This window comes from Geotrypetes seraphini, chromosome 1 (assembly GCF_902459505.1).
Source record: "Geotrypetes seraphini chromosome 1, aGeoSer1.1, whole genome shotgun sequence".
NCBI classification, from domain to species: domain Eukaryota; kingdom Metazoa; phylum Chordata; class Amphibia; order Gymnophiona; family Dermophiidae; genus Geotrypetes; species Geotrypetes seraphini.
The window spans coordinates 164,509,368-164,523,439 of record NC_047084.1 but is presented as its reverse complement, the minus strand read 5'-3'; the positions used below and the strand labels follow the sequence as shown (position 1 = coordinate 164,523,439).

Below are 14,072 nucleotides of genomic sequence, written 5' to 3'. Positions count from 1 at the left end.
CCTAGGTAATGAAAGTACCCCAGGAAATGACCCTTCCTAGCTAGACTCTGGTTCAAGGCAACTATTCAAATGATCCAATGGCAAACCAAACCTATATTCAACTTCAAATGGACCAATAGCAAGCCAAATTCTTAAGCTCCCTATACTACAGAGCTGAGCAGGCAAAGATACAGGATTTTCTAGTAAACTCAAAGCACCACTTTCTCCTGAGCAGAACACAGAATTTTCAAAACCTCACTTTAGCAGAGCAGAAAACAACACAAGATTTAAAATCCAAGCTCCACTTTTACTAGAGCAGTACCCAGATTTTAAACCTGAAGCTTGCTGTAAGGTCAGACCAAGGCTGTGCTTGGTCAGACTTTAAAGCTAAAAGGTCAGGCTGGTAAACAGTTAACACAATTTTCCTGCACTTGTAAAGAGTCCTTAATACAGAGCTGAGCAGACAAACATACAGGATTTTCTGGTAAACCCAAAGCACCATGGCCCCTGAGCAATTCTCCCCCGTCAAATGCACCGAAGCCCATAGCAATTGAATGGGCTTCGGAGCATTTGCTATCGCGGCTTTGTAAAAGGGGCTCTATATGTATAAATGCCCCGAATTACATGTGGGGATGATTTTAAATTAAGGTCTATGAAGTGAAAGCTATTAATTTGTGAATAATCCAAACATTTAATCATATCACGATGAATGCAAATATTTCCTGAATTCATTATCAATTTTTTTTTGTTCAATAAGGGAATGTAATACATGCATTTGCCACCTTTTAAAGGAGACAATAATTTATTAAAGGGGTTTATTCCATTCACTGCCCATGGAAGCCCTTTTTGTAAATCAGGTATAAATACTGGAACTGATAACATAGCATACATCTGAAATCATGAGTGCAAACATCCCTTCAGCAACTATCCAGCATAATCTGTAACAAAAAAAAGAGGAGAAACAATACCGGTGGCAGGATCATCCCAACTCTAGTTATATGAGGGAACTGAAAGCAGTCCTCCCTTGCCCTAAGACATTCTACTGACAGGTTGCATCATTGCTTTAAAAGGATGCTGTAACAGGTATCATTACTGGGAAAAGAGACGTATTACCAGTTTAGAGACTGTAAAGATACGCTTTCATTAGTCCAGCAAGATACTTGTGTATTCCTTAGAGAGGTGATTCATTTAGCCTGGCATTTCCTTCTCAGAGACACCCACATTCCTTCTAGTCAATCACCTTTTACCTTTCCTCTGGATTAACCCTGATGGAACACCAGGATCCAGAAGCAGCTGGAATCATTAGAGTGGCAACTGCAGCAAACTTCAGCATCAAGGAGAGAAGGATGAAAAACCCAATTGGAAAAGTGGTAACTTTTTTTCTGAAAAAGATATTCCTCCTGGCCAATTTTAAACTCTTTAGTGTGCATGCAGAGAGGAACAAGCTTACAAACTCTTACGATGTGTCTTGCCTTAGAAAGGGAGACCTATTGCAGGTCCCTCGCACTCTCTTCATTCATTTTGGCATCTATCTAGGGGACAACAGGGTGGCTCATATGATGCCAGACATTCTTCCTGTCCTGTCTAATGACACATCTTTGATTCAGAAAGTTGTGACAAACAAAAGATTAATCCTTGGGGTCCTGACCAAAGTGGCCAGGGTCAGGGTGGACACGGTGGAGGATTTTGCCTATGGAGGAAGCATTTTAATAAACCACATGGACCACAGTTTTAAGAATCAGTTGCTTCCTAATGAAGAAGTGGCCCAGAGGGCTGAGAAGCTAGTGGGATCCATCCCGTACAGCCTCCTGTGGAACAACTGTGAGCATTTTGTGACTTACTGCAGATATGGAACTCCTGTGAGCTTTCAGACTGACAAGGTAAATCCAAGAACAATCCAGATAATACGAGTATAGATATATATTGCTGCAAAGACCACTTTAAGGTTTACCAAATAACCATTTACAGGTCTGGAGGACATTATTTGTAGATCTAAAATTATATTATTGTAATAATTTTAGAACACAGGCAAGAGTATTTATACTTCTGGTTTGGCTGTTAATAGCTATTTTAAAGGAACATTATCCCTGGAGAACAGGTTGAATAATGACATTTCTCAGATTCTTTTAATCTGGAGATAATAGCGTTGATTACAAATATGTGCAGGTCTGAAGGAGACTATCAGGCAGATAATAAAGTAGTTTTGCAGGGGGCTTGTTGAATGTAAATGTGCAAATTATTTTCAATAATTAGAATAATAATGCTACTCCAGTTTGGTTTTTTTTGTAAATCTTTATTAATTTTCAGATCAAAACAAAGTGCAAACAATTTACAATCAAATGATACGTTAAACAGCACTATAGCCAAACAAATATTAATACAAAGTACATTCCCCCCCCCCTAACTCCCTCCCTCTCTGGATGTGTGTAGAAATCAACTAGGAATTAAAGGTTTATTCGATTAATCAGTTTTAACAAATGCCGCTAATGGACCCCAAATTTCTTTAAACTTTTTATTATGTCTCAATTGTTCAGCATTCATTCTTTCATATCTATAATATTGACAGAGTTTCCCACCAAAAAGTAAAGTTCAATCTGTCCCAGTTCTTCCAATTTCTCAAAAACTGGAATAAGCACAAACAAAATCAACGCAGGTACCATAAGGCGGTAAAAGGGGCCAAAAGAAACTACGAGGATAAAAATAGCCAAAGAGGCAAAAAACTTCAAGCCGTTCTTTCGATAAATTAAGGGGAAACAACCCGCGAAGGAAGTGGTGGGACTGTTGGATGGCCATGGAATAAAGGGAGTGCTAAAGGAGGATTAAGAAATCGCAGACAAACTGAACAAATTTTTTGCATCTGTATTTACTGAAGAGGATATACACAGCATATTGGACAGGGTTGACGGTCAGTCTAGAAGAGGTATGCAAGCAGATTGATAGGCTTAAGAGTGATAAATTCCCGGGACTGGATAGCATCCATCCGTGGGTCATCAAGGAACTGAAAGGGACTATAGCTAAAACGCTTCAACTGATAGCCAAACTGTCGATCAAATCAGGAAAAATTCTGGACGACTGGAAGGTGGCGAATGTTACACTGATCTTCAAAAAAGGTTCGAGGGGAGATCCAGGAAACTACAGACCAGAGAGTCTGACCTCGGTACCGGGAAAGATGGTAGAGGCGCTGCTAGAGGACCGCATCATTAATCACCTTGACGGACATGGTTTAATGAGGACCAGCCAGCACGATTTCAGCAAAGGCAGATCTTGCCTGACAAACTTGCTGCACGAGGTCGACATTGTATATCTGGATTTTCAGAAAGTGTTCGACAAGGTTCCACATGAATGACTACCGTATTTTCACGTAGATAACGCACACCCGTGTAAAACGCGCACACGGGTATAGTGCGCGGAAAACACAAATTAATGTACAGAAATTTTTGTATACCGCGCATGCTGCCCGACTCTCCAGTCGCCCGCCCCGACTTTCCTCTGGCCACCCAGACTCTTCTTTCGCCCGCCCCGACTCTCCTCTCCCCCTTGAAGTCTTGTTCCCACCCTGAAAGCCTGATGCCCCCCCACGTCCGATTCATCCCCCCCCCCCCGCAGGACCGCTCACACCCCCACCCCGAAGGACCGCTCACACGCACCCCACCCTGAAGGACCGCTCGCACCCCCACAGCCTCCCGACCCCCCATCATGTAGAAGCTCCTACCGGTGTCCTGCTGCTTCCCCTCTTGCCCCGCCGACTCCCCGACACGATCGGGGCAAGAGGGAGCTCAAGCCCTCTTGCCCCGCCGACCCCCCAACTCCCCGACAATCCCGGGCCAGGAGGGAGCCCAAGTCCTCCTGGCCCTGGTGACCCCCCCCCCCCCCGCTAGTTGTTCGGGCCAGGAGGGAGCCCAAACCCTCCTGGCCACGGCGACCCCCTAACCCCACCCCGCACTACATTACGGGCAGGAGGGATCCCAGGCCCTCCTGCCCTCGACGCAACCCCCATCCCCCCAACGACCGCCCCCCAAGAACTTCCACCCGCCCCCCCGCCGACCCGCGACCCCCCCTGGCCGACCCCCACGACACCCCCACCCCCCTTCCCCGTACCTTTCTGTAGTTGGCCGGACAGACGGGAGCCAAACCCGCCTGTCCGGCAGGCAGCCAACAACGGAATGAGGCCGGATTGGCCCATCCGTCCCAAAGCTCAGCCTACTGGTGGGGCCTAAGGCGCCTGGGCCAATCAGAATAGGCCCGGGAGCCTTAGGTCCCTCCTGGGGGCGGGGCATGAGGCACATGGGCCCAACCCGACCATGTGCCTCAGGCCCCGCCCCCAGGAGGGACCTAAGGCTCCCGGGCCTATTCTGATTGGCCCAGGCGCCTTAGGCCCCACCAGTAGGCTGAGCTTTGGGACGGATGGGCCAATCCGGCCTCATTCCGTTGTTGGCTGCCTGCCGGACAGGCAGGTTTGGCTCCCGTCTGTCCGGCCAACTACAGAAAGGTACGGGGAAGGGGGGTCGGCCAGGGGGGTCGCAGGTCGGCTGGGGGGGCGGTTGGAGGTTCTTGGGGGGGCGGTCGTTGGGGGGAGGGGGTTTGCGTCGAGGGCAGGAGGGCCTGGGATCCCTCCTGCCCGTAATGTAGTGCGGGGTGGGGTTAGGGGGTCGCCGTGGCCAGGAGGGTTTGGGCTCCCTCCTGGCCTGAACAACTAGCGGGGGGGGGGGTCGCCAGGGCCAGGAGAACTTGGGCTCCCTCCTGGCCCGATATTGTCGGGGAGTTGGGGAATCGGCGGGGCAAGAGAGCTTGGGCTCCTTTTTGCCCGATCGTGTCGAGGAGTCGGGGGGGCAAGAGGGCTTGAGCTCCCTCTTGCCCCGATCGTGTCGGGGGTGCCGCGGTTGGCTGGGGCAAGAGGGCTTGAGCTCCCTCTTGCCCCGATCGTGTCGGGGAGTCGGCGGTCCTTCGGGGTGTGGGTGCGGGTGTGTGCGAGCGGTCCTGCGGGGGTGAATCGGACGTCGGGGGGGGGACTATGTAAAAAAAATTTTGTACAACGCGCTCACGCGTATACCGCGCAAGGGTATGCACGGTTTGTAAAAACACGTATAACGCGCGCGTTATATGCGTGAAAATACGGTACTTTGTAAAATCGCAAACCATGGAATCGAGGGTGAAATACTTATGTGGATTAAAAACTGGTGGAGCATAGGAAACAGAGAGTGGGGGTAAATGGACAATACTCGGACTGGAAGAGTGTCACCAGCAGGGTGCTGCAGGGCTCGGTGCTTGGACCCATGCTCTTCAACATCTTTATAAACAATCTGGACATTGGTACGACGAGTGAGGTGATTAAATTTGCGGATGATACGAAGTTATTCAGAGTAGTGAAAACACAAGGATTTTGTAAAGATCTACAAAGTGACATAATCAAGCTCGAGAAATGGGCATTGACATGGCAAATGAGGTTCAACGTGGATAAGTGCAAAGTGATGCATGTCGGTAACAAAAATCTCAAGCACGAATACAGGATGTCCGGGGCGGTACTTGGAGAGACCTCCCAGGAAAGAGACTTGGGAGTTCTGATCGACAAGTCAATGAAGCCGTCTGCACAATATGCTGCGGTGGTGAAAAGGGTGAACAGAATGCTAGGAATGATCAAGAAGGGGATCACAAACAGATTGGAGAAGGTTATCATGCCACTGTACTGGACCATGGTGTGCCTTCACATGGAGTACTGCGTCCAGCACTGGTCACTGTACATGAAGAAAGGGTCCAGAGAAGAGCGACTAAAATAGTTAAGGGGCTGGAGGAGTTGCCGTACAGTGAGAGATTAGAGAAACTGGGCCTCATCTCCCTTGAAAAGAGGAGATTGAGAGGAGACATGATCGAAACTTTCAAAATACTGAAGGGAATAGACTTAGTAGATAAAGACAGACTGTTCACACTCTTCAAGGTAGAGAGAACAAGAGGACACTCTCTAAAGTTGAAAGGGGATAGATTCTGTACAAACGTAAGGAAGTTCTTCACACAGAGAGTGGTGGAGAGCTGGAACGCTCTTCCGGAGTCTGTTGTATGGGAAAACACCCTCCAGAGTTTCAAGACTAAGCTGGACAAGTTCCTGCTAAACTGGGACATATGCAGGTGAGGCTGGACTCATTTAGAGCACTGGTCTTTGACTTTGGGGCCGCCGCGTGAGCAGACTGCCGGGCAGGATAGACCACTGGTCTGACCGAGCAGCGGCAATTCTTATGTTCTTTATTAACTGCATGGCCACCCCGTCATAATAATGTCTATTTGTGGGGGGTTTTTTTTGCATCAATTGGACTCTTAGGTTTCAATAAAGTCCCAAATAATACAATGTCATAAGACAGTGGAATAGAAGCCTCCAATATCCTGTTGATTTTACCCCAAATTGATTTCCAAAAGTTGAGTATCAACGGACAGTAGAATAACAAGTGATCCAGTGTCCCTACATCAAGATGATAGTGCCAGCATCTAATTAGACTTTTAACTATCCAACTTTTGTAAACAAACTGGGGTCCAAAAAATCTCTATATATAAAATCGGAGGTATGTATGTGTGTATGTGCCGCGATCACGCAAAAACGGCTTGACCGATTTGAACGAAACTTGGTATGCAGATCCCTCACTACCTGGGGTGATATGTTCTGGGGGTCTCGCGGCCCACCTGCACACGTGGGCGGAGCTACAAACAGAAAATCAGATTTCACCCATTCATGTCAATGGAAAAAATGTAAAAAGCTGCCATTCTCACAGTAATTCAAAAACGGCTTGACCGATTTGAACGAAACTTGGTATGCAGATCCCTCACTACCTGGGGTGATATGTTCTGGGGGTCTCGCGGCCCACCTGCACACGTGGGCGGATTTACAAACATAAAATCTTATTTCACCCATTTATGTCAATGAAAAAAATGTAAAAAGCTGTGGGACCGATTTGAACAAAAATTGGTATGCAGATCCCTCACTACCAGGGGTGATATGTTCTGGGGGTCTCGCGGCCCACCTGCACACGTGGGCGGAGCTACAAACAGAAAATCAGATTTCACCCATTCAAGTCAATGGAAAAAATGTAATAAGCTGTGGGACCGATTTGAACGAAACTTGGTATGCAGATCCCTCACTACCGGGGGTGATATGTTCTGGGGGTCTCAGGGCCCACCTGCACACGTGGGCAGAGCTACAAACAGAAAATCAGATTTCACCCATTCAAATCAATTCGAAAAATGTAAAAAGCTGTGGGACCGATTTGAACGAAACTTGGTATGCAGATCCCTCACTACCTGGGGTGATATGTTCTGGGTGTCTCACGGCCCACCTGCACACGTGGGCGGAGCTACAAACAGAAAATCAGATTTCACCCATTCAAGTCAATGGAAAAAATGTAAAAAGCTGTAGGACCGATTTGAATGAAACTTGGTATGCAGATCCCTCACTACCTGGGGTGATATGTTCAAGGGGTCTCGCGGCCCACCTGCACACATGGGCGGAGCTACAAACAAAATCAGATTTCACCCATTCAAGTCAATGGAAAAAATGTAAAAAGCTGTGGGACCGCTTTGAACGTAAATTGGTATGCAGATCCCTCACTACCTGGGGTGATATGTTCTGGGGGTCTCGCGGCCCACCTGCACACATGGGCGGAGCTACAAACAGAAAATCAGATTTCACCCATTCATGTCAATGGAAAAAATGTAAAAAGCTGTGGGACCGATTTGAACGAAAATTGGTATGCAGATCCCTCACTACCGGGGGTGATATGTTCTGGGGGTCTCGCGGCCCTCATGCACACGTGAGCGGAGCTACAGACAGAAAATCAGATTTCACCCATTCAAGTCAATGGAAAAAATGTAAAAAGCTGTGGGACCGATTTGAACGAAACTTGGTATGCAGATCCCTCACTACCTGGGGTTATATGTTCTGGGGGTCTCGCGGCCCACCTGCACACGTAGGCGGAGCTACAAACAGAAAATCAGATTTCACCCATTCAAGTCAATGGAAAAAATGTAAAAAGCTGTGGGACCGCTTTGAACGTAAATTGGTATGCAGATCCCTCACTACCTGGGGTGATATGTTCTGGGGGTCTCGCGGCCCACCTGCACACATGGGCGGAGCTACAAACAGAAAATCAGATTTCACCCATTCATGTCAATGGAAAAAATGTAAAAAGCTGTGGGACCGATTTGAACGAAAATTGGTATGCAGATCCCTCACTACCGGGGGTGATATGTTCTGGGGGTCTCGCGGCCCTCATGCACACGTGGGCGGAGCTACAGACAGAAAATCAGATTTCACCCATTCAAGTCAATGGAAAAAATGTAAAAAGCTGTGGGACCGATTTGAACGAAACTTGGTATGCAGATCCCTCACTACCTGGGGTTATATGTTCTGGGGGTCTCGCGGCCCACCTGCACACGTAGGCGGAGCTACAAACAGAAAATCAGATTTCACCCATTCAAGTCAATGGAAAAAATGTAAAAAGCTGTGGGACCGCTTTGAACGTAAATTGGTATGCAGATCCCTTACTACCTGGAGTGATATGTTCTGGGGGGTCTCGCGGCCCACCTGCACATGTGGGCGGAGCTACAAACAGAAAATCAGATTTCACCCATTCAAGTCAATGGAAAAAATGTAAAAAGCTGTGGGACAGCTTTGAACGTAAATTGGTATGCAGATCCCTCACTACCTGGGGTGATATGTTTTGGGGGTCTCGCGGCCCACCTGCACACATGGGAAGGGTGGGTTCACCCAAGAATGTATATGTTCTTGCTCCTGGAGGCGAAACTAAAAATGTTGTTTATAATCAAGTTTTGTGTTAGTTGTATTGTATTCATTTTGTCAAATATTTCACATTATAATTTGAATATTGTACTTTTTATAAAGCTGTAAAAAAATATTTTCATTCACCACTATAAAGTATCTTAATTTGAATCTATTTACAGTGTTATTGCTATAATTAAATACCCGTGCAACGCCGGGGCATCAGCTAGTCTCTATATATAAAATCGGAGGTATGTATGTGTGTGTGTATGTGTGTATGTGCCGCGATCACGCAAAAACGGCTTGACCGATTTGAACGAAACTTGGTATGCAGATCCCTCACTACCTGGGGTGATATGTTCTGGGGGTCTCGCGGCCCACCTGCACACATGGGCGGAGCTACAAACAGAAAATCAGATTTCACCCATTCAAGTCAATGGAAAAAATGTAAAAAGCTGTGGGACCGCTTTGAACGTAAATTGGTATGCAGATCCCTCACTACCTGGGGTGATATGTTCTGGGGGTCTCGCGGCCCACCTGCACACGTGGGCGGAGCTACAAACAGAAAATCAGATTTCACCCATTCATGTCAATGGAAAAAAATGTAAACAGCTGTCATTCTCACAGTAAATCAAAAACGGCTTGACCGATTTGAACGAAACTTGGTATGCAGATCTCTCACTACCTGGGGTGATATGTTCTGGGGGTCTCGCGGCCCACCTGCACACGTGGGCGGAGCTACAAACAGAAAATCAGATTTCACCCATTCATGTCAATGGAAAAAATGTAAACAGCTGCCATTCTCACAGTAAATCAAAAACGGCTTGACCGATTTGAACGAAACTTGGTATGCAGATCCCTCACTACCTGGGGTGATATGTTCTGGGGGTCTCTTCACCCAATAATTTATATGTTCTTGCTCCTGGAGGTGAAACTAAAAATGTTGTTTATAATCAAGTTTTGTGTTAGTTGTATTATATTCATTTTGTCAAATATTTCACATTATAATTTGAATATTGTACTTTTTATAAAGCTGTAAACAAATAATTTCATTCACCACTATAAAGTATCTTTATTTGAATCCATTTACAGTGTTATTGCTATAATTTAATACCCGTGCAACGCCGGGGCATCAGCTAGTTCTATATAAAAAAAAAAACCCCAAGGACTCCTTTCACTAAGCTGCAGGATTTTAGCACGCGCTAAAGCCGCGCTACGCGGCTAGAACAAACACCAGCTCAATGCTGGCGTTAAGGTCTAGCACACGGGGCAATTCAGCATGCACTATAACCGCTATCGCAGCTTAGTAAAAGGAGCCCCAAGTTTTTAAATTCAATTAATCATCCTGAAACCTAGTTACTTGCATCTCTTATTTTTCCCATCATAAAAAAGTCCGCATTGCTATTTAATGAATTGTCAGAGATACAGTTACTTTTATAAGCTTCTTTTTCAGATTTGTAGGTGAGAAGGATAAAATGAAAACAACACAATTTAATGGGCAAATATATGAAAAAGCAAAAATCCTGCTGTGCTGACATTGAAACAAAGTCATACATTCACAGGTGCTGCTGAACATATAACTTTGCTATCTGTGTATTTTAAAAAATCATGGGGGTCGCTATTCAGTGTTATTTAACTAACTTTCGCTGTCCCTGCCCCATTCCTGTAAGCTCTGCCTTAACCGCACAAGCCTCAAACACTTATGATTTTAAAGTGTTTGAGGCTTGTGCAGATGAGGATGGAACTTGTGGGAATGGGGCAGGGACAGGAAAAGAACTCCATGGGACGGGAAAATGAGTTCCCACAGGGACAGGGAAAAATTTGTCCCCTTGTCTTTCTCTAGGTCCTACCCAAATTAAATCGCTTGTGCAGGGCCACCTGCTGACAGTAGGGCTTAATTGATTGCCACTGTAATGATTCCAGCTACTTCTAGATCCTGGTGTTTTATGAGAGTCAATATCAGTTAAACTGAAAACTGGCTATTTTGTTGGTGGTCTGGGTTGGGGGGGCAGAATTTGTACTTATGCAGTTAAGTACTAATATTCAGCACCTAACTGCCTAAATTAACCAGATAAATTGGAACACATGAAACTCCACCCTATTTTATCTAGTTTTACTTCAGCAAAAGCATAGTGTGTTTTTGTAGCGCCAGCCGCAGTAGTAACAGTTCCTACGCTCATAGGAATTCTATGAGCATTGGAGCAGTTACCGCCATGACTGGCGCTAAAAACCACGCTTTGCTTTTGTAAAATGGGGGGGGGAGGTAAGTGCTGACTATTGCACTTATCCAGATAAGAGATAGCCAATCAAATAATCCCAGATATTTAGTGCCAGTGCTGGACATGGGCTGGCTTTGAATATCCAGGCATTAAAAAATGCTGGTGATTGAACTGTTAGCATCTACTGGGGGTCTTCTGTCCTCTTCTGTACTCTCCCTCTTCAGACTCATTCTTACTTAGATTCTCTTATGGGGTTCATTTCTCTTTCTCTTTTCCTCTTCTTCTTCCCTTTTTGACCTAGTTTTCCTCTATTTTGTCTAGTTTTCCTCTAGAATTTTGTCTATTTTTTTGTCTATTTTGTGTATTTCGTATATATATTTCACAGGTTGGGAGTAGGGGTGGGTGGGGGGGTTGGGGGTGGTTTGGATCCGGTTTTCTATGGTGTATTCTAATGTATGTTATAGTATCGGGGTGCTACGATATGTCCTGGGGGGGTTTCCGAGGGTTTTACATGGAAAATTGTATTGAGCACCTCTTGTTCCTGAGACATCTGATCTTGGTTGTGTTTATGACCTTTGCTCTCTGTATACCCGGTAGGGCGGTTTTTTCTTGATTGATGGATGTCCCTTTACTCTGTTATGTTATGTGTGTACTGATTTACTCAATAAAGAAATATTATATACAAAAAAAAAAAAATGCTGGTGGAGGCCCCCCCCCCAAAAAAATTGCTGACTGCCATTGGCTGAATATTTGTCCCCATATGGACAGTCAGCATATCTTTTTATTTCTCCTTTCTTTTGGAATAATCTTCCTTCTTTTATTCAAGCGAAGCAGTCTTTTCCAAAGTTTAAATCACATTTTTTTTTTTAGGAAAGCTTTTAATGTTTCTTTGGGGTTGAGCGAATAAAAATGCAGCCACATATATAAGGATCCTTTTACTAAGGCGCGCTAGCCGTTTTAGCGCACGGTAAATGCTAACGTGTCCATTATAGTCTATGGACGCATTAGCCTTTAGCGCACGCTAATATTTAGCGCGCCTTAAAATGGCTAGCGGTATTTCTATAATAATTATTTTATGGTTTCATTTACCCCCCTCTTTTACAAAGGTGCGCTATGCTTTTTAGTGCACGCTAAATATTAGCATGCGCTAAATGCTAAAACGTGCAGCGGTTAGTGCATGCGTTGATTTAGCGAACACTAAAGCTGCGCTAAAACGCTTAGCGCACCTTTGTAAAAGATGGCCTTAGTTTTATTGTATGATTATTTTACTTGCTTGATTGTATTACTTTACTTTTACTTTTCATTTTTGGCATTCCTTTCTTTGTGATTTAAGATTGTAAGCTGCTATGACCTATTGCATTAGCAGGATATCAAATGAATAATAAATATAAACATTGAGGCCAAAATACAAATAGGCGGGAAATTTCATGGCGACTTCAGGAAGTATTTCTTCACCGAAAGAGTGGTTGATCATTGGAATAGACTTCCTGTGCAGGTTGTCAAGGCCAGCAGCGTGCCAGATTTTAAGAATAAATGGGATGCGCATGTGGGATCTCTAAGAGGGTAATAGTGGGGGGAGAGTCATCGGAATAGGCAGACTCGATGACATATAGGATATCTGGGAGAATAAATTTAGGGAAGGGGATCTTTGGTGTGGGCAGACTAGATGAGCTATGGCCCTTTTCTGCCGTCATTTTTCTATGTTTCTATCCATATTAATATGAGGTTGTGTTTAGGACAGAGAGAGGGTAGGTTTAAAAATTATCCAGAGAGCAAATCGTGTGGATGCAATGACTGTACTATATATATATCTTTAGTGCCACTGCTGCAGGGCTGGCCCTAGGACTTGGTGGGCTAGGCTCAATTTTGGAGAGAGCAACAGAGTGTCCTGGAGGAGAGCCTGTATCCCAAACTGTACCTGCCTGCCTGGACCATTTGCAGTAGGCTAGTAGTTGGCATGGTTAAAAAGAAAACCCCAAAACAGCTAGAATAATTGCTGGGTTTGTGTTACCATATTCAGGGGTAGCTGCCCTCTCCCTATCTCACTTTTTTACCCACTGAAGCACCACACAGTGGCATAGTAAGGGGGGTGCAGAGGGGGCAGTCTGCCCTGGGCGCAGTCTTCCCCCCCACCCCGCTCCTATCCTTGCCACACATATGTACTCCTTGCCTTCCCCCGTACCTTTTTAACCTTTCCAACGTGAAGTTGCTGTCCGTGTCATAAGAACATAAGAATAGCCTTACTGGGTCAGACCAATGGTCCATCAAGCCCAGTAGCCTGTTCTTATGGTAGCCAATCCAGGTCACTAGTACCTAGCCAAAACCCAAGGAGTAGCAACATTCCAGCATCTCAAAGAATAGCAAGAATCTGGAACCCTAATGAGAGCAACATTCCAGAGCTGAGATTGTGATGTCATAATGCCTCATTCCTCAGTGCCTCATTGCCAACCTCATCAGTGATGTTACAATGCTTAATTGTCCTATACTTGGCTCATGAAAGAACATAAGAATAACCATACTGGTTCAAACCAGTGGTCCATCGAGCCCAGTAGCCCATTCTCATGGTGGCCAATCCAGGTCACTAGTACCTGGCCAAAACCCAAGGAGTAACAATATTCCATACCACTGATCCAGGGCAAGCAGTGGCTTCCCCCATGTCTTTCTCCCCTGTGTCGGCATCGATGCTCTCTGGTGAGGGTGCGGCACTCCTCCTCCTCTCTGCCCCTCTCCTTGCCGCATGCATGCACCCCTTGCCTTCCCCTGTACCTTTTTTACTTCCCCAGCGAGAGATTGCTGCTTGTGTCAGCATCAGCGCTTTCTGCCGTCACTTCCAGGACCCGTACCTAGGAAGTGACGTTAAAGGGCGAGCCGACACCGACATGAGCATACTGCTCATGCCAGGGAAGTTAAAAAGGTACAGGGAAAGGGAAGGGGCACGCGTACTGCAAGGGGGGAAGGGGAAGAGGGTGGGGGAGGCACGCCGCCTCTCCAGGCACCGCTCACCCTAACTACACCACTGGCACTATATGTCCAAACTTGCAGCAGCCATAGTAAAGCTGAAAAGATAAGCGGGACCTGCCTCCAGCACATGCATACTGAAAGTGATGCTGTCTTCT

At 45.8% G+C, this 14,072-nt stretch overlaps 1 protein-coding gene across 1 annotated transcript in view; it reads left to right on the top strand.

Annotated features, from left to right (window-relative positions):
• Nucleotides 1-1,325: 1,325 nt before the first annotated feature.
• LOC117355788 (lecithin retinol acyltransferase-like) overlaps nucleotides 1,326-14,072 on the top strand; it is a 43,931-nt gene continuing 31,184 nt past the window's right edge. Inside the window, exon 1 of the mRNA XM_033935218.1 lies at nucleotides 1,326-1,859. Within this exon, the coding sequence (XP_033791109.1) occupies nucleotides 1,326-1,859 (534 nt within the window). The remainder of the gene's footprint in view (nucleotides 1,860-14,072) is intronic.